The following is a 22,348-nucleotide window of genomic DNA, read 5'->3' as shown; positions in this document are numbered from 1 at the left end:
TCAAGAGCACCAAAACACATTTATTGATGGATTCAGTTTTTCCTACCTAGAAAGTCTTTTTACACATTCCAAGACACGAATTACATGTTGCTCCTGCCAAAACATAGAGGGAACCCATGCCAACATTAACGTGATGAAAGATTTCAGCTACCAAAGGGGCATTCAAAATGCCACAAAGTTCCGAACGCATAGATTTCATGGAATTGTTCCATACCTTACATGCTTCCTTGCCAAAGCCGTTTGCCATGATTTGTGCCCACTAGATCTAGGTTGTCCATGATGAAGATCAATCTATGCCCTTCAAACTCTCTCAAAGATATTGTCTTGCTCTATAATGGAAGCACATTTCTCTATGTAAAGGTTTGGATGATATTTCTTCGAGTAAAGGGTTGGAAATCATTTCTTTGACCATGGAGTTTCAGATGTTTTTCCTGCGGCCAAGGGATTCAAATTTCATTACAAATTGTTCTGGAAATTGTAGATAATGGTGTAAATTGTAAAACTCTATTTTTTCATGTCGACTTCATCATTTCCAAGCATTTAGTTGGACTTTTCCTTGTGGATGTACAAGTGTAATGAGCATTTGATGAATCTATTGTTCATGTCACTTGCAAACTACTGAATATAAGTTGTCTTACATTGTTAACCTAAGCATTTCCCTTTGTTATAGCAGAGTCTTAATGACTTTCATGGTAACTGGGTGTTTAATGAATCTTTATGGTGTTAATTTCCACTTAAGATAGCACTTTTCTTATGATACTAGGACTTATTTGGTTAAATAAGAAATAGTAAAATACAAATTTATCTACTTGCACACCCACATATTGAAATAGAAGCTCAAAACCTTTTTATCTATCACCCTCTATTTAGCGCTTTTTTATAGCTTCTAGTTAGTTTAGAACCAACAACACCAGTATTGCATATGTAATGAATTAGCATTGTTTCCAATAAAACATTCTCAAACTATAAGGTGAGGAAGCAATTTCCAGGTTAAGAATGGTGGAAATTTTGTGTCTTTTAGAGCTAACCCATATCTTAGGATTTTAGCAAACAATTGCACGAGTCTTCTGTGTGTTAGCAACAAAACACAACGATCAACCAAGCTATATCACAAGCCAAGACTTGGTCATAAGAAACCCTAGGGTTATTGGTTTCCATCTTTGAACTTGATGTCCTTTCAAGAGATGTGAGATGCTTCAGTATTTCATTTGAGTTGGCGAACAGATCAAAACACACTTGTAACACTTAAGTGGTGAAAGTGGTGAATAATTTATAAAGAATTTTTAGATCATCTCATATTACATTGTGCTAGACTCACATTCCATAATTTGTTTGCATTCATCTTTTGTCGCTGTAGTAGAACTAGATGTTTCCATCTATGATAGAAAAGTTCCCAAGCATAACATTCCTTATTGGAGTGCTTTCTAGAGCGTTTTGTGTGTCAACTTCTTGTTTTGGATTAGTTCTTTTTATTTTTGAATGTTTTTCTTGAATTGATAGGAAGGTCATTTTCCTTGTATTGAATTTTGTATGGCTCATAACTTAAGATTCTATTATGTGATATGTCATAGGAATTGGAATGATCATTATTACATTTATGATTGGCTTTAGATTCACATTTGCAAGCACACAAAAAGGCTTCTCCTCAAGAGGAAATACACAGCAAGTCCATGCTGGCCTCAATATACGGTCTCAAGCATTAGCCATATTTCAAAAAGAGATTGTGTTTTAACTCTTATATGTCCAATTTGGTAGTCAAATTGTGGATAAGTATATTCTTGATCAAAATGGTCATAACCTAGGCCAAGTTGCGAATACTTAGTGGATTCGTTGTCATAGTTTCCAACAAGAAAATAGGTTTCTTTCAGGGCTTCTCCTAAACCATTCCACATATCTACAACTTTAATGTCATCCTCACAGATTTATTTTTTGGTGATTAATGTCAAATAATGCTTTTCAGCCACTCTGACTACTGATACAAGTGTCCTGTACCAGCAACCAACAATGATACAAGTCATGTGTGTTCATGTGTGTGTGCCTGCACATGTGTGCATGTGTGAAGCATAAACAATACAGAAGACCAACCAGCAGATCTGCAACTGGTAACTTCAGTAATTACCCACCCAAACCCTAAATGATCCTCTCATGGCATTAACAGACATTGCATTGGGAGCTATCTAGTGGTTGTTGATGCTATACTTTTGCTGCTACAGACATAGGACTGAGTACTAACAGTTCTCATGTACCTTTTGGAATAAATTTTATAGCCTAGATGTTAATACATGTGTGTGTAAGTGTTGTGACCATTTCACACATCGCCCCATCGCAAATGGGGACCCCCTCTTTTTGCTTGTTTTTCGCTCGCTTTTGCTTTCGTTTTTAGGGTTTTGTTAGTCAGTTGGTCGTCTGGATTTAGGGTCAAGCCTTAGGGTTTTAAATTTTGTCGTTTCAGGCCAAAATCCAGACGTTTTTGAGAGCTTTTGAGCTTCCTTTTCTAGGATGCAAATTTTGAATGCAATGAATTCGCCAAAATGGTCTAATTTTCAATTGGAATGTTGATATAGGGCTTAAATTTGTCTAAGTGTTGACAGTCAAATGTGAATTTTTGTCTGATTGAATATTTTGACCAAATTTTGACTTTTTTTTTTTTTGATTTTGATCCTGGGCATTGGAATTGATTTGTTTCCACCTCGTGAAATGTTAAAATGTGAAAAGTCATGTTATTTTGGCCTGTAGGAGCAAAATCACTCCTGTCCCTCAGTGAAGGACGGGAGCTCATTTTCAAATATTTCATCATCCCTGCAGAGTCCAGACAAATTTCAAGTTGGAAGTGATGGAGAACGGCGATATCTTTCCATTGAATATAAATTGAAGATTTTCATGAGCACAGAAATGCCTCCAGGAGGAAAATCGCTCCTGTCCCTCAATGAAGGACCGGAGCTACAATTCAAATTTCGCCTTGTCCTTGTAAGATTTCGATGACTTAACAATTTGAAAGGGTCCGAAAGAAGATGCTTTGCCAAATGAATATAATTTGAGATGCTGAAACGAAGGAAAATGACCTATATTGACCAAATCGCTCCTGTCCCTCTCCAAGGGACCAGGGCGAGGTACCTTGTAGCTCTCGTCCCTCTCCCAGGGACCAGAGCGATTTCCTTCATTATGCAAAATCCAGATAAAGGTCAAGGTAAGTTTACGTTCAAAAACAAGGAAAGACATGAGATAAATGCGTTGAATATAAATTGAAGATTTTGGGGACGTCCATAACAGTGCTAAATGCCTAGTTCGCTCCTGTCCCTCAGGAAGGGACCAGAGCGATTTTTGATATAAATGATTTTCTTGCAAAGTTACAGATGATGTCAAGGCATGGACGAATGGAGTGAAGAAGGACGAGTCCGTTGAATATAAACTTGGAACCTGGCAAAGTGAGGTAAAGGCTACAAAAGGAAGATCGCTCCTGTCCCTCTCCAAGGGACCAGGGCGATACAATGGTGATGTTACTTCTTATGCAAGTTCAAGGTCGATACAAGTCAAGACAAGGTGGCGAGGGACACTTCAAGACGTCTTTAGCAAGCACAAACATTAAAAGGTCGTCACAATGATGAAATTCGCACCCTATAGCCTAGATCGCTCCTGTCCCTCAGGAAGGGACCAGGGCGATGATTGGATATATTGGCCATTTTATGCAAGATTTACGTAAGATCAAGGGTTCGCAACGTCTTGGAGGGTCCATGGATGGATAGAAAGGTGATGCATGAAGATTTCAAACGTAGAGTAATCACCAAAATGAACATATGGACCATATCGCTCCTGTCCCTCTCCAAGGGACCAGGGCGATTTGCTTTGGATTCCTCGTTTTGCTTCAAGTTCGAGCTAAGTCAAGACGTCATAAGATAGCATATGGTCCAAGGCATCGTTTGAAGATAATTCGCAAGAGTGTTGAACGTCCAAACATCGCCAAATAATGTAAAAGCCTCACATCGCTCCTGTCCTTTGGACAAGGACCAAGGCGATACTATCAAAAACACTCACGTTCCTTCAAGATCAAAGCGAAGCGAGGTTAGGAAGAGTGAAGGACAACATTTGAAGGACATCGCAAAGGAGATCAAAGTGTAAAGTTGCCAAGGTCAAGGAGAAAACGTGGATCGCTCCTGTCCCTCTCCAAGGGACAAGGGCGATGGTCCCTTTAATACTTCCAAACACATAATGAAGACAAATGGAATAAGCGCAAAAGGAATGAGCATAGATGTTATTCGCTAACAATGAAAGATCGAGGAACAAAGATGCATATTGAACGTGGAAATTTGGAGATCGCTCCTGTCCCTCTCCAAGGGACAAGGGCGATGAACACTCAAAAGGTATTTAAGTACGCATGCAAGATGATCAAATTCGAAGGACTCATCATAATGATCGATTTTCAACGCGAAGATGAAGGAGTTGGACGTAAGAAATGCAAAATCAAGACCAAAATCATGGATCGCTCCTGTCCCTCTCCAAGGGACCAGAACGATGAGGTACGTCCCTTCTTTTTTTTCAATTTTGGCGCCAAGTAAGCAATTCGAATTTTCCTCAAATGCTAAATCAATTTAAAAATTGAATATCCATTTTATTTAGCATTTAATATGGCGTTATCTTTTATTAATTATTTTTTGCCTTTATTTAAAAATCGAAATTCACATTTAAAAAACGCAAGGCATTAATAATTAATTATTTAATTAATATAAAAATCGATTTGAAGCGCCCAATTAAGCAAGTCGGCCTTGTTATTTTATTGCAAATCATTTAAGAAATGGTTTTATTAAGCAAGTCGGCCTAAGGGGTGAAAGGATGAGCGTGCTATATATGAAGGGTGAGAGATTTCATTTTCACATAATCATTTTTACCTTTCTTCATGCGAATTAAGAAGAGGCGAATATAGTGCGAAGTGTGTTCAAAGGTGGTGCGAATTCAAACCAAGGGTGGCGCTTAGTTATCAAGGGTGGTGCGAATTTGAAGACCACACCAAATGCGAATTTGAAGACCACACCAAATGCGAACTTGAGGAGACATTAAGGCGAATTTGCTAAAGACTTGGAGGATTTGTTTGAGCGATTTGTCAAGGGCAAATTTGAAGATCATTTAAGACCACGCCAAAGGCGATAATTGAAGATCACGTTCTCTCCAGAGGTGGCGAAGTCGATTTTGAGGAGACCACATTGAAGACTATTTTATACCTCAATTTTTGCCTAGGCGAATTTTGTTTTTGCATTCTAGAGTTAGCTCTCTATCGAGGTATGGCGATTTTAATTATTATTGCTTTATTCATTCATCGTCATATTTCAAGTTTTGAAATTTTGATTTTTGAATTTCTCTTAGCTCAATCGTTTATTTTAGGAAATGATAACTCTAGAGACTTATCATGATGTTTCCTAAAAAATTTATCTCTCTTATTTACGTTATTTATTGCAAAATCTATTTCTTATAATGAAATGTTGTGTAGGTATGGCGACCCCAAAGGCGGGAGCATCCACCAGTCGCTCGGCTCTCATGAAAGAAGATCAGAAGACCGAAGAAGTGGAGACCAAGATCGTGTCGAAGTGGAGCAACATTGGAGATACAAACCTGGGGAACTTTAGCACGAAGAAGTTTCGAGAGGTCCCTTACATTGGCAAGCCATCACCTGTCGCCCGGAGAATAATAGAGAGTGGCATCATCAAGGCGGCCGGTTTCCCTCCAGCTATTCAGTGCCACGAGTTGATGATCGAGTGTGCCCGTCACTACAATCCACAGTCCAGGACAATTGTGTCCAATGAAGGAAACACTTTGGCGTACCTCTCAGAGGAAGCCATAAGTGAAGCCTTCCATCTTCCAGAGCACAGGGACATGATATACAAGAGCATTGAAGGAGCCAGATCAGTGTACGATGATGATCCAAATGCTTGCCTAAGCATAATTAACAAGAACTGGCTACTCAAGAGTCGTCCCCGTCTAAGCAAGGTACCGAACACACCGCATCGGATTGATTTCCAGGAGGAGTACAGAGATTTGATTACCATGCTCAACAGAGTTACAGGAGCACCTCATGCCTTCTATTTTGAGAAATGGATGTTTTACTTCATCCAGGTGATTGTTCAAGGAAAGGGTACAATACATTGGGCTAGGATAATTAGCCATTGCTTAGACGTACAGTTGAGAAGACTCAGGGCTACTAAGTCCTTCCACATGAGTTCATACGTCATCTATGCCTTAATCAGGAGCGTTGAGTACGCAGGACTACCTCACAAAGGAGTGATTGGAAGAGGACCCGGCGAGGTCAGAGCTTGTGAATCCTATACCTACTTGCATCATCCGCCAGGAAAGAACTACAAGTTAGTCAATGATACTTTCACGATGAACATCACGAGGACGTTGCAAGGTGGAATTCACAACAGATTATCTCAAGATGCCCAGGAATTCATCAAGAGGTACGGTGCTTGGTTCATTCAGTTTCCCAAGTTCACTTACATTAGAGTGCATGGATGTCCTTTACCTCCATACATGTTGCCGAGGTACCCGACAGACAGAATTGTGTTACTTGAAGTAACAAGGCAGTTGGCAGCATATGTGAAGGCATTCAGACACAGACATCAGAATGGAGTTCAGGTACCTATTATTTTGGGTAATTCAGTTGAGGTATGTCCTAATGTCTTAGCCATGGATGACGCAGAGAAGGAGTTAGCCTTGTATTCTTTTTCATCTTTTGCTTGGAGGAATAGTTTTGATCCCCATGGACATTTAGAGGAGACGGTCGGTAGAAGATTTAGACATGAGCACCAAATTGAAGATTTTATGATGAACCTCCTAGATGATCTTGAAGTGAAACGTAAGATACATTCTAGATTGCCTTTGGATTTCATCAGGAAATGCAGGATTTACAGAGTGGCCGACCAAGCTCAAGACAATGGCAGGCACATCCAATCTTCATATGATAGAGAAAGCAAAACAATAAGTTTGAATTGGAATGAGCCCGAGGTCGTGGATTTAGATGATTTGATGGCACCAGTCTTGTCTTGTACTCGCAGATGGGTAGACGTCCAGCATCAGAAGTTGAGAGAACAAGGCATAGCTATGTCTTTTACTTTGGAAGAAAAACCAGCCGAAGGTGGAGCCAGTGTTAGTGAAGGCAATCTTAATCCTAGGAATTCAGGTGAAGGTAACCTTCGATGTGCCAGTGAGGGCAATCTCCATTCAAGAGGTTCGAAGAGAAAGGAAAGATCAGAAAAGAAAGAGTCTTCCAAGAAAAAGCAAGGTGCTAACAAAGATCAAACACCAGGTACTTCTTCCAGACCGGAAAATAGAACAGTTCGAGTGGAAGAGTCCATGGAGTCGATGGTACAAAATGACAGGCAGGAGCAAGGACAGGCACAGCATGTTTCGTCAGATGGATCTCTCCAAGACTATGATTTAGATAATGATAATGAAGTAACATCTCCTCCCAGACAAGAAGAAATAGTACATAAAGAAATTCAAGTTCAAGAGACAAGATCGAATATCCCAGATTGGTTGAAGGAAAGATTGACCAAGGTGATCGTAGTAGAGGACGAGGACAGTGTAATTGATTTAGAGAGCCTTGTTGGACGTTCACATATGACAACAGAGAAGAAGAAGGCCACAAAGATGTCCAAGATGATTCGAGATGAGACTGGATCTAGAAAACTACAGATAGCTACACCGGCAGCAGATAAATACGAGGGTGAGATCCTAGCAGAGGATTATGATATACAGACTTTTGAGTTAGGACCATCCACAGCAGAGCAGACTTTAGATGATGCCACCGACACATTTGAGGCATTGAAGGACAAGTTTAGAGAAGAGGTGGAAAAGAATAGAAAGCTTGAGAGAGAGGTCGGTGCATGGAGGACATATTTCAGTCACATCAATGAACCTTTGGGACGTCAGGATCCAGTTAGATCACCAGTGCAAGCATTGCCCCTTCAATCGATCAATGAAGCAGAAAGATTCAGGAACCTGGTCCAGCGTACATGCAGTTGGATGGATAGATCTCATACAGTGGCCATAGAGTTTGTTACAAAGATGTCGAAGATCATTCATCAGGCTATCCAAGTTCTTGAGATAATCCACAGATTGATGGCAACAGTAGCTGCATTTGCCCATACCAAGGACGTTGTCATCCCTGTCTTGAAAGTAATAAGACATACATCCAGAAGAATTTTAGCACAGGAGAGGATCTTGGAGGGTGATTCTCACAGTTTGTTTCAGTGGTCAACCTTACTCCATATAAAGAGTGTTCTCTTCGAGGACATCAGTGTTAGATGTGGTCAAGTTGAGGAGGTGATCAATCCGATCCAGGACAGAGTATTTGAGGTACTTCGTACCATTCTTGGCAGAAGGATCGAGGTCGAGACAGATGTGGATATACAAGAATTTGAGGATAGAATCAAGATCATCTTTCGCAAGGACGCAGATGTTACAGATGAGCAGTATGATCAGATGTATGCCACCATGCTCCTGATTGATAGAACAAAGGAACTTGAACCTACTTGGGACGCAGCTCTTCTAGATGCATTCGATCAGGTCATCCACTTAGAAGAGAGTATCAAGAATCTTCCCGAGATTCCAATCACAGAAATCGAAGGAATCGTGACAAAATTCATTGCATATGCTAAGAAAGAGAATTGGAAAAGGAATAAGATTCTAGATGAAAGGTTGTTACAGATGACATGACATCTTATTTCTCATTGGTTGATACCTCCTAGATTTTTGTGCCGAATTTAATATTTGGCTATGTATTTAATATTGTTCAGTAAAAAGGAGGTCATTTGTAACAAACCCTAATTAGGGTTTAGGTGTCATGATCTTGTCCGTTGATTTACTTTCAATCTGGGCCTTTCATTGTAACTGGGGATGCTATTTATACCCCCATTTTTCATTTCATTTGGTAATAGTGAATAGTTAATAGTCGAATAGTCTGATAAGAGTGAAATAGAGAGATTAGAATTAGAAGCAATTTCATTTTGTAGCAAGATTGAGTCTTGAAGAGAGAAATTCAAGCAATTGTTGTATATGATGACTTGGAAATCAATAAAATATTGAAGTTATGGTGTTTTGTTGCAAATTTCTTGAGTTATCTTCATGGTTGTTGGATGTACTTGAATCACGCTCAATCAAAGTAGTTTGTTAATTTGAAAGACTAAGTGTGGGATTTGATATTTGGTAGGATTCGCTATCCAAACCACTAGCTTCTTGCTGATTGTAGGAACGCCTTGCGTGGTCGACTGGAGAACATTTTGAGTCCTTAACCTTCAAGCATTTTCGTATCTAGGATATGTACCTTCGTAGTAGTGTCCTTGGTCTTTGATGCATTGAACATCATTATTACCTTAGAAGATCGCACTAATTTCAATTGAGTTGTTATCTTATGGCAAAATTGAAGTTGGTTGAGTCTTGCCAAGTCTCGTCCATGCTAAGTCATTCATAGGGTTAGGCTAGATTAGACCTCTTAAACCCTATCTTTTGCTTTTTTTTGAAAAGTTCCTTTAGTTTAGTAAAATCTTCGAGCTTTGAATACGTAAGACCCCTTGGAGGAAACAGCAAATCACATCATACCACTAAAAAGCTTGTCCACACGTGGAGACCCCACTAAAAGAACCTTGGAGTCCATCTAACTGATCCTTTTTGCAGATCTTCAGCAGTTAGAGACTATTTTCTCAAGAGAGGATAAGATACCTATTGGTATTTTATTCTGTGTATGATTGTGTATAAAATACACGTCAACAGTAAGCAAACCTACTTAGTCAGCATACTTCATATACATTTCACACTACCAATACACAGGAACAACCAGCTTTATACACTTAGTTTGAATCGTATTGCATGTGCAGACAAGTATAACTTTTATAGCCTAGATGTTAATACATGTGTGTGTAAGAAAACCTACTCAGTCAGCATACTTCATATGCATTTCACACTATCAATACACAGGAACAACCAGCTTTATACACTTAGTTTGCATCATATTGCATGCGCAGACAAGTATAACCGGCACTTTAATCTCCTTGAGGAAATCTGATATTGGATGTAAGATAAAAACAGACTAAGCTGTGATTCTCAGTTGTGCCCCTTCCAGATCCTGAATGATCCTTTAATGACATAAACAGATCTTGCATTGGAAACTATCTAGTGGTTTCTAATCTTAGCTGCTACAGATACTCATTACTAGCAGTTGTCTCTTACCCTTTGGAATGATTTGTGCATGTTTGAGGAGAGCAGAAACAAATCAGTCAGTGTACTACATAGTACATATTTTATTCAGGTTGCAACATGAAAACCCACATTGCATTATCAATTTGCAGGAACAACAAGACCAAGTTTGGATTGCATTTGCATACAGTTAAAAGCCAGAATCTAATATGCAGTACGATCACGGAATTGATCTTACAAAATTACCAGTGAAAACAACCTGAGCACTACAGTAAATATTAGAAACTAGTTTGAGATGTCCTCTAGGAGATCTTTAACACTGAATGGCAGACAAGAATAGGCTGAGTCGTAACATTTCCTCTCCCAAACCCTACATGTTCCTTCAATAATATTAATGTATCCTGCATTAGGAAGTATCTGGTAGTTGTTCTGGCACATAGTTTCTATAAAAAACTCGGCTGCATTAAAAAAAGAGGCCCAAACATGTCAAAAAATTATCTATTTTTTGTTTTCAAGTCAGTCTCATTCTCTTCATCAGAATATATACATGAAATATAACATTTAAGTATATTATACTTTAAGTTATATTTCATGTATATATTGGCAGGATGTTTTAGAGTAGTTTCACATCTCTAGTAGTTATAATGTAGACTCTATGTTTTAGAAGATCTTTTAAATTTTCAGACTTAGTCAAATTTCAGTAATCAGTATGCTCCTATCAACATTCTCTCGCTCTCTCGATCTCAGTCACTTTATCTGCCCCGAATTTGAGACCTATCTATCTCCCTATCACTCTTCCCATATCCCCCTCTCTACCACTCTCCATCTCACTCTCTCCTCTCCCCCAAGATCTAGACCTATCTCTCTACCCCTCTCTTTCTCACACTCAGACCCCTGCTAGGGATGCTACCCTCAACCTAATTTTATTTTGCAGATGCTTGGTGGCAAAGTTGGGGTGGAAATACCCCAAATCTCAAAAAAAAATCCCTCAGAATCTTATGTTAACCTTGTAGTTCATCCAGTTGTGAGCACAATTGGAGCTTGTTTGAGGCCATCCACACGAAGAAGAGGAGCAAGTTAGCTCAAAAACTCCTCAATGACCTTGTCTTTGAGCAATATAATCTTCGGTTGCGTATAAGGTAGAGGAAGCACCAGCTGGTCCAATTGATTTGGATGATATAGATCCTTACAGTGATTTGACATCGCAGGAGCAGCCTCCATTGTTTACAAAGGATGACATCAATGATTTGGAGAGGCAGGCTACGAAGGAGGAGGGGGGTGGATTTGATTTTCCACTGGATGACATTGAGGAGGATGAGGAGTCATTGGCAGTGTCAAGTGCAGCTAGAGGCAGAGCTACATCTACGATGGAGGATGAGACACAGCCTGAGCCAGTCATACCAAGCGAGGAGGCACAATCACGCCCACAGCAGACTTCTAGGACTAGACCCTCTAGTTTTTACTAGAGTTGGGAAGAGGAAGATGAATTGTATTGATTTATTTACTTTTAGTTCTACAAAAACTATTTACTATTTTGCTTCCAGCCATCAACATTCCTCATGACGATGCGATTTTGTACCCACTTTGCGTTTAAATATATCTAGACTCAACTTGTTTCTTTTGTGTTCTCATTTATTGACTCATGGGTGCATCTTCTTATTGAAATTTGCAAAAAAATTGCATTTCTAATTAAATTTAAGCAATTTTTTAATTTCCCGAGTTTTTGCTGAGTATTGGCCGACTTTTTCCCGACTTTTTTTTTCGGGGCTTGGCGAGATTTTGGTTTTGGCGAGTAGTTCAACTATAGTTCTCTACATTATCCTTCAATAATATTAACGTATCATGAATTAGGAAGTACCTGGTAGTTGCTGATCCCACATATTCTTTAGTTGCTAGATAGTCAGGACTCAAGACTAGCAGTTATCTTAAGCTTTCGGATGGTTTTTATAGCCTGGATAATTTCCTGCTTTATTTTATCAACCCCTATTAGCCATTAGGCTTATCAGGTTTACAGCTACTAGTTTTTACTATTTAGGTTTTTTGGGTTTATATTTTTCTTGTAAAGCCTCTGATTATCTATCTTGTATCCTTTTTAACTTTTCTTTGATTTGTGTTTTTCTTTAGACTATCAATGGTGATATCTTTTTCAGTCCCACTTTGCAGCTCCATTGACTAGTTTCAGTCATGTCTGGATAATATGATAATTTTTTTTTCAATTATTCTTTCTTCCTATTCCATGACACAAAGTTCAATCTTAATATTTGTCCAAGGCATTGCTATGCATGCATACAATCAAAACAACTGGACCTGCCCTACTTGATATCTTCCAAAATAGGAAAAAATTAAACACAAATGCAGAGAAATGCTAAATTAAATGTGCTCAACATAAACAAGACCACAACAATGGAGTCTCCTAAAAATCTAAGATTCCTTAACTACAACCATCCACTTATAATCTCTTTTTGAACCTGCCCATCTATGGCATGCTCTCCCATCCACAAAAACACTCCATGTTAGTTGATTCCAACTCTTAGCATCTTACATTCCTACGAAAACCACTCAATGATTGCACAAAAAATTTAAGCCCGCGGAACAACAGTAATGGAAATAAAATAGGCCAAAGTTAACATATTTGCATGATTCAAAGCATTTACACACTCATCAAAACTCTTGGAATCTTTTTTGTTTCAGACCACAATCATGTCAATCCTCTGATCTACATTTTTCTCAAGTGTAGAGTACCATACTAATACTTCCAAGTTCCACCATCTTCTATGCAGGGCATAATGAGTTAAATATGACCAAGATGGTCACTTATAACCCAATGGCTAGCTACTGTGCAGAAATGGATTCAATTATTTCTGGACGATATAATCAATGCATCTTAACATGTTATATTTCTTAGGAGAGCTCATAAGGCATATATTAAAAGCAGTATGTAGCAATACATTCACATGTGAACAAGCAGACTGATAGCAATATGTAATAATAAATTGCAGCTAGAAACGAAATTTGATGCACTGAAGCAATTATAATATGAAAGCAGCAAGAGTATCCTATTGGTTTAAGACGTCCCATCATAACATACAACTAAAAAATGAGGTTAAACTCAGCATTCACATCTTGAGCACATTAAGAGAATATTAACTAAAATCTTGCAAAAAATAAACCACTGATTTGCATTAAACATACCAGCTTCAATTCACGGAGTTCCCTTCTTGCAAGTCTGCTCCTCCATGCACATTGAAAAGTAACAGTTGCAACCCGCAATTTAAGGAAACACAAACGAGCTTTGCACATACGCCAATTTTTCTAAATCAAAGAAAAGTAACATATCAAACAGTTGCATCCTCAGCGATCTATAAAGATGCTTCTGAACAAAAGAGAAAATAAAGCTTTTCTGATAATCATTTCAACAATAATAATCTTTATTTCAAAGGAAAATAGAAGAAGGTTCCCACCACCAACCCATACTGAAAATCAGACCTATACGTCTGATTTAAATTTATTATAAATCATACAATTATACATATGAAGAAATGTGGCATGCTGCAGAGTAGCAATACTCAGATAAAGGACACAAGTTATTGTGAATAATTGTGAAGAGTAGTTTTTCAGTGTCATACAATTCAGTGATCAAATCGAGAATTAACCCACTCAAACCAACAGCTTTTTCAAAAAATCCTGTAATTCAAAAAAGTGAGATTCAAATGCTTGCAAAGAGTCGAAATGTATCCAAAAGAATGTGGTGCTATTTTCAGTTACTAAAGGCTGCCAAGTTTTTTTGGGATTAGCATTTGAAACATTTTGAATCTTTTGAATTGCTCAATAACATTTTCATCATGCTTGTTACACCTTTTATTAAATATATGTTATTTGTTTGTTTTGATGTCCACCCATGGTATGAAATAACAAACTCAAAATTGTAGTTCATCAATATTATATTGTTTTTATAATTTGCCACATTTTTCCTGCTTTAAAACTAAACACTTTCACCATTCTCTATTTGTTCCATATAAATGGAATGCTACCATGAAATGCTGTATCATTCACTTACAAAGATGCTTCAACGGAGATCTATCTAAGGATGTTTAAAAAAGTCATATTTTCACTTTGCATACGATAGACAAGCCTATAAGAAAAATTTGAAACGAAGTGTAATCAAAAACTTTATTTTCACAGTATTTGGTGATATTTCGTAAAATTCAAACCTTTTTGTTTGTTTTAGAATGTTCAACAGTATTTCCAATCCCACAAAAAAATGTCTACTCCAGCAAGCACTTGAGAGATGAGAAAGCTTTTAAGCTATCAAATTTATATATTATTAGGAAGATTAAATCAGTCGATCAGTTCTTGAAGTTATTGTCAATACTTAGCACAACTGTACTCACATTGTTACACCACAAGGAGTACTTAGTCCGCAGAGCATTCCCAAGGGAATCTATAATGGAATATACATTGAATTTTATTATCTTCAAATATCCAAGATTCACACATAAGCTGGATGCTTCCTGCTGTTTGGACTGTATAATAAGTCATCATTGAAGAGCACATAGAGATAGCATCCTGTTGATGTGTCTTTTGTACACGACCAAACACAGAATAAAATACCTAAAGGTACCTTATCCTCTCTTGAATAAAGCTTCCCCAAATGCTGAAGATCTCGCAGAAGGATCAATCGGAGTAGCTCCAAGGTTCTGATTGTAGGTTCTCTACATGTGGATAAGCTCTTGCGGTATGATGTGATTTTGTTGGAATCACAAGGGAACTTACATTCGATGACCTGAGCGTCTGATTTGCTTTGGATATCACTGGAACGTGGGTCTTTACTGATCCTTGATTTTTTAAAAAGGGAAAAGGATAAGGGTTGGAGAAGGATCTAAGTCTAACACTAAGAATGTAGGAGCAATGGATGACCTTTGATGAAACTTTAACTAAGTCTTGTTTTTGACATGCTAGGATCATCTCCACAAGGTTAGTGCGATCTTCTAAGGAAAGCTTTATGATGTTCAGATCACCGCTACAAGCATAGAGACCATGCAAATTGTAGAATCGACACATAGAATTTACCATTCCTTCAATGAAGTTTACATGTCTTTTGCCACAATCTCTTGGCAACAATCTTTGCCTTCTCTTTCTACTCTACTCTAAAATGCTATCTACTATTGAGCTACTAATCATTAACTATCGGCCTTTTGCGAACTCCTAACTATTCTCTAACTATTAACCCTTACAAATGAGGAGCCAAGGCTTTATATAGAGAGCCCTTTACAAATTGACGGCTCTTATTGACTTAGAATCAATGGCTAGGATTAAAGGATAGAAACCCTAATTAGGGTTTGTTATAACAAACTTCCTTAGCCAATGAGAAAATTACATTCCAAGAGTGAGGACCAATAGGAAGCAGGGGTAGATACACCGAAGTTTGTGCCGTCCCCGATGAGTTAGGTACATTGAATCTGGACATGCTGAGGTGGACCAATCCAGCTAGAGAAAAAATGACTGGAATGTTGTTGGCGGAAATATTGTACGAGAATAAAACTAGTTAATTAAGTTGTATTTGTCCTTGTTAGTTCAGTAACCGAGGGATGGTAGTTACGGGTGCGACGGTTGCCTCTCGCACCCCTTCAGTACCTTTATATACCTTGGAAGGTAACTTGTAAAGACGCACATGATTATGAATGGAATAGCATCTCTTATGTTTTATCTGATATCTATGGCATTATTATTCTGCATTGAGTGTTCTATCTGTATGTTCTAAACTGTTCACCTAGAGGGTAAACATCTGGCTCCGTTGCCAAAATTTATCCGCACGGGAGTATACTACATGGCACACAGATAATGGGACAACCATTGGCCGAAGGGACGAGCAGTAACCCAGACGAAGAACCTGAAGAACTATTCGACGGAGAACTAGCACTCACAAAGGATTTTTCCAGCATCCTCCAAGTAGCGATTGAAACACACGTATGAAGGGAAGCCACCACCAAGGATGTTCCAGAGGACGCTGTGTGGAGTGCGCTTGGTGTAAGCCTAGCGGTAAATCGGTTGATGAGCAATTTGCCCAGCCTTCTGGCACAGGCATTTTTGGCTCTCCAAAGCCGCAAGGAAGAGACCTATTGGGAGAACCGACGCCAGCAAATCCTACGAAAGTTTCACAAGCGCCAAGAGGAGCGCAATGAAACCGACCCAGGGATGAATAATCTGTGAATGCGTACGGGCGAAGAAGAAGAATAAAACAAGAACACCCCCACTGTAGTGACATATATTGTATACCAGGGATGAATTAATAAAAGTGTTCCTTTCAATATGATGCCTTGTTCTATTGCATAAAGAGAATTTAGAATTAATGCCCAATCTGCAAAATAAGGACAAAAATAAGAAGGAATACATTGGGGACTCTGAAGCCGCCCAACGAGCATTAATTCTCGAACAACAAGTAGAACGAAGAAGAAGATTCAAGAGGATTGCCGAGGAAGGAAGCGGAGGAAATGGCAGCAATGGCTCTAGCGAGGGCCAGGTTTCCACACTAATAGAAACACCAGGAAACGGTTGGGGGACCTTTCCCTAACATTGGAGGAGATCGGTGACGGGAGTACGGTGGAGCCGTACACGCCATACAGAGGTGTTGAGACCAGGAGGGAAGATGAGACAGAGACTGAGGACAAAGAGGCCGAGGATACCGGTGCGACCGAAGGTGTCAGGAGGACACAAGGTCACGGTAGTAGAAGCAATATGTTCGGGGCAAGCTCAACAAACCCTGGTAGTCAGAGCAACTTGGTGGGACCCTACGGACCAAATCTCGGCACAGTACCTTCGGGCGGACAAGTACCTGGAGGAGGAGTCCCTGGAGGGTTAAATTCGAGTTTCGGAGGGCAGATCGGGCCAGCACCAAGAAACGTAATGGCGAATCAGCAAAAATTACCAAAGTTCACCGGAGATGGGAAAGAAGACCCTGTACAGCATTGTCGTACATGTGAGACAATCTGGTCGGCCAATGGCGTGGTCGACGGGGCCGAATGGGTGGTGCAATTTCCCACCACCCTACGAGGAGTAGCCATCGATTGGTACTCAGATGCTGACAAAACCCAACTGACAACTTGGGATGGATTGCACAAAGCCTTCGAAAAAGAGTTTCGACTCCTCAGAGATGATAATGAAATTGTAGCAGAAATCCTGAGCACCAAGCAAGGGAAAAGAGAGACCATCCGTGCATATAGCCGACGCCTCAAGGAATTGTTGGGGAGAATGGATAATCAACTCAGAGATGGGTTAAAGAAAAGATGGTTTGTGGAGGGCCTAAAATCATCACTCAAAAGAAAAATGAAAATTGTACCCCCACATCCTACGACGATGCCTATAACCAGGCAATGGACCTGGAGAGTGAAGGGAAGACATCCAGGAAAAAGAAAGACAGATCCTCTGAAGAGGAGGACTCCTCCGACGGAAGTAGCAACGACGAGGGGTCGAGTAAAAAGGTGCAAGCACTTCAAAAAGATATGCACAGCATGATGAAGGAATTCAAGAGCATGAAGGGAAGCACCAGCAAAAATGATGAAGTACGGTGTGCAGAATGTAAGGAGGAAGGTCACACAAAAGGCTCTTGTCCAAAAAAGGCCTTCTGCGATATTTGCCAAGTGTTGGGACATTCTACCAAAGAATGTCCCTACAACATGAAGACACGCAGGAACCAAGTGCTCTTCACCCAGGTGTGTAGGGGAAAAAGTGACACTAAGCAAACATGCCCTAATCTCACTTTCAATCACACACTTGTGGAATACGAAAGAGCCTAGAGGTATCACACAATTGGCTACTTCTTTCTGTGGAAGAGAGAGCCACGGGCTACCTATTAGGATTTCTATTCCTTTGTTGCAAATGATAGATAAAATGATGCAAGTTCAACTACTAGCCCTAGAGTGCAAGTATGAACTAGTAACAAGATTGCAAGATTGAGATTAAGTGATGAAAAGCTGTAAACACAAGGATAAAAGGAGAATGCAGATGTGTACCTGGGGTTAAAATCTGAGTGGAAATGTTCGGGACGGGGGCACGGGCGCCACTGTCCTGATTTTGCACCTGAAACTATTGTTTTGCAACCTGAAAAGCTGTCAGAAAAATGCTGAAACTGCTGTCTGACAGAAGGACCAGGGCGCCCAGCGCCCCTATCCCAGGGACCAGGGCGCCCAGGGACCCTGTCCTGGCAGGACCAGGGCACCCCACGCCCCTGTCCTGGTCTTTTTCTCTGCAATTTGGTGTGTTGTCCCGTCTCAGTCTGCTTCCGTCGGATCTGCAACTTGCGGCGTCGTCCGAATCCCGAAACCTGCACTTATATCTGAAAAGGTATGGTGGGCGGCTATATAGGGTTTTGCCTTAGTCAAACCCCCGCTTTGGTGATTTCCACCTCCACGAATAGCCAAGTTGTATTGTAAAAGTAGTGTGTGTGCAGACCTTGTGTGTGTGCAAGATCCTAAAATGCAAGCAAGCAAACTAGAGCAACCTAGAAAGTAAACCCTAATTTGCTTGCAAATGATAATGTAAATGCTCCAAATCACGATGCAAAGTGATCTAAAGCATGAATACAAATGATATAATGAGGCTTATGCAAAGACATGAAAACAACATGAAATCATACCCAACCCCAAGGGAGGGGTACAAGCCAATCTTCAGTCGGTGATCCCTTATTGTTCTTCAATGCCTTCAAAGCCCTAAATGGATGAATGAAATTGATAGATGCTTGATGGATGGATTTTGAATGTTGTTGAAGTCTTCAAAGATCTGCTCTTTCGCTACATAGAAGGTCCTTGAAACCAAAATTCGTATCCTTTCAAATGAAGAAAGAGAGCTTTTATATATGAAACCCTAGGTCTTAATTTCAACTTTTGGCCAACCTAGAGATTGAATCTCCCGCCAATTTCTTGGGGTTAAGCTTTATTTTATGATTGGATCATGCTCCTAAAATTTTGGGAAAAATGTCCGAGACCATGTGCACGTCGGGCGCCATGGTCCCGACAGCTTTTCACCAAATTTTCAGGGCCGTCGGATATGATGATTTTAGAGCGAATCTCGAAGTTACAGCTGATTTCGAGATGTTTTGACCCCCGAAATCAAGCCCCCAAGTTCAAAATAGGACCTAATTAGGGTTTTTGATTAAATGATGTATTGGAAGAATAAAATGAAAGGGGCACACTTAAATGAAAAGGGCCCAACTTTATGATATGGAAGATGATAAAATAGAACCTTAGACCTAATTAATTTAATTAATTAAGTGCTAAAGGGGAAATGCAATGCAAAATGCAAAATGCGCCAAGGCGGGTGCTAAACTAGGTGTGAAATTGTACCACCCTAGCAAGTGCGTACAATTTACGACGCTACACCAGGAGCAGCTGTCAGCGACAGCAGGCACATCGCAACCCCAAGCCAACACCACGGCATCATCTGGCGGTTACAGAGGTAACCGAAGGGGAGGAAGAGGCAACAATAATAATAGCAATAATCAGAGTCGAATGCAGTATGATGCCAAGGGACGACTGATGATTCAGTGTCGAGCATGCAACCAATGGGGAGACTTTGGCAGGACTGCTAGAAAGAGGAGGCATCGCAACACTTGTGCAGATGGTGTGGTCTTGGAGACCACGATGAGACAAATTGCTCCAAGCCAGGGGTTAACCTCCTCAACATTGAGAAGACTAGTGAGAAAGAAGTACTAACAATCACCCGCGCTCAGACCAAAAAGGCCACTTATCACGACCCCCGTACGGAGGAGAGATTACGGGAGGCAAAAGCCAATATTGAGCGTGAGATGATGGCCGAACGACGGAACAAAGAAGTCATGGGTACATCATCCCGTACGGAAGCTGAAAATAACATAATTGGGCAAGTATTGCAGATGGAAGTGCCTATAAGGGTAAAGGACCTTCTAGAGACAATGCCACAGTTGAGAACCGCCATTTTTAGTTCCATACAAACCACTGCGCAGGCACCTTCACGTGCGACACGGGCGGAAGTTCCGGTCAACCCCTCGGCTGACCCAATGTTGTTGGCCTTAAATAGTGGTCGGTATCCTGCGGTAGTAGAGATGGGAATTCTCGGGGCTATCCTCAAAGACACCATCATGGACGGAGGTTCGGGGGTGAATGTACTACCAAAGGATACGTGGAAGAAGCTCGGGAAGCCAACACTATGGCCACCCACGTTCAACTTGGTAGGTGCAGACCAGCACGACATCAAGCCACTCGGCACCCTGATGGCCCAACCGGTGACCATCGGCACACAACCCTTCCTACTAGATTTTGTGGTAATCCCACTCAAGAAGAAGGGGTATGACACCATCTTAGGGAGAGGGTGGCTGGTTACAGCAAAGGTGAACCACGACTGGAAGAACACCCTTTCCATGGAGAAAGGGGGGCAGAAGTATACCATTGATCTGAGGACCCAGGTTGTCGGCGAGGAACTTGCGTCATCTGACTTGGATTCGGAGGATTCAAACAGATGGGAGTGGGACTCCTATGAAGGTAAAGACGAGAGGGAACCAAACGAGGAAGGAGTGCTTGAACTTGGTGGATGTTCAGAAGATGACACTTCCTCATTGAACGGACTCTTCCACTGGCAAATGGAAGACTATGAAGTGTTTCACCCTGCTTGTCACATGCTATAGATTGAGGACGAGCCAGGCGAGGAGTTTCCGCCAAAATACACAGAGTACAAGGAGGGAGACACCTAAGTAAATGATGTTCCGACATACGAATTTTCATAGGATAGGCCGATGCGGTAGGAAGACCCCACTGTGAAGGAGACAAACTTGGGAGACATAGCCAACCCCCAAAATATCTAGGTAAGCGACAATTGGAGCCCAGTGCTAAAGGCTGTAGCATTCAAAATCTTCTTGGAATACAAGGACATATTCGCGTGGTCCTACAAGGATCTGAAGGGGGTCCCGTCAGAAATGTGTGTCCATCGAATACCATTGGTCCCAGGAGCCCAACCGGTATGGAAGAGGCTGTACCAAATGAATAAAAACTATGCTGCCAAAGTGAACGAAGAGATTGAACGAATGCTGGAGGATGGCATCATATTTCGAGTGGAGACAAGTGAGTGGGTCTCGCTGATTGTGATCTCACTCAAGAAGGAGGCCAACCAGATCCACATCTACGTGGATTTTCAGTGCCTCAACACAGTCACCATCAAGGACCTGTTCCCCATGCCCTTCATAGACAGTATCCTGGAGGAGGTGGCTGGCCATGAAATGTACTCATTTCTCGACGGCTTCTCAAGATACAACCAGATTTCGATAGCTGAGGACAAGTTGAAGACCACCTTTGTGGTGGAAGATGGAGTCTATGCATACAACTGGATGCCATTCGGGTCATGCAATGCTCCTGCAACCTTCCAGAGGATAGTCCTTCACATCTTTTACAAGATGTCCGTGGGAAATTTTAAAGCCTTTTTGGATGACTGGTCGATTTTCAGAAATGAAGACGCTCACTTGGTGGCTCTTAGAGAGTGCATGGAGCGAAGCCGAAGGGCCAGGCTCACCTTAAAGCCACGGAAATGTCGATTTATGGTACCACAAGGGAAGTTGCTGGGCCATATCATTTGTAAAGATGGACTAAAAACTGACCCAGATAAGGTACGAGTAATTGTGGAAATGGAGTCGCCCATTGATGTGACGGGAGTCAAGTCCTTTTTGGGGCACATTGGATATTTCTGGAAGTTCATCAAGAACTTTGCCCAACTTTCATTTCCACTCGACAAACTAACTAGAAAGGGCGAACCATACATATGGGAATCGGCACAAGGGGAAGCATTCGAGGAACTCAAGACGAGACTGGTGGCAACACCCACTCTGGCCTATCCAAACTGGGACCGAGAATTCCACGTACACGTGGACGCCTCGAACTATGCCATTGGGGCTACGCTGGCTCAAGAAGGGGCACACAGGTTGGATCACCCCATCTATTTTGCGAGTAGGTTGATGTCCAAAGCCGAAAAGAACTACAGTACCACCAAGAGGGAAGCCCTCGGAATGGTCTATGCCATGCAGAAATTTCAACACTACTTGCTGGCGACACCCTTCACCTTCTATGTGGACCATCAGGCCTTGATGTACCTGGTAAACAAACCCATCATCCAAGGCAAGATAAGCAGGTGGCTACTGCTACTTCAGAAGTTC

At 40.8% G+C, this 22,348-nt stretch overlaps 1 protein-coding gene across 1 annotated transcript in view; it reads right to left on the bottom strand.

Moving 5' to 3' along the window:
• LOC131038390 (myosin-11) overlaps positions 1-22,348 on the bottom strand; it is a 298,247-nt gene that overhangs the window by 107,485 nt on the left and 168,414 nt on the right. Inside the window, exon 22 of the mRNA XM_057970810.2 lies at positions 13,372-13,491. Within this exon, the coding sequence (XP_057826793.2) occupies positions 13,372-13,491 (120 nt within the window). The remainder of the gene's footprint in view (positions 1-13,371; positions 13,492-22,348) is intronic.

This window comes from Cryptomeria japonica, chromosome 2 (genome assembly GCF_030272615.1).
Source record: "Cryptomeria japonica chromosome 2, Sugi_1.0, whole genome shotgun sequence".
Classification (NCBI taxonomy): Eukaryota; Viridiplantae; Streptophyta; class Pinopsida; order Cupressales; family Cupressaceae; genus Cryptomeria; species Cryptomeria japonica.
The sequence above is the reverse complement of the archived record's forward strand: the minus strand, read 5'-3'. Positions and strand labels throughout refer to the sequence as shown.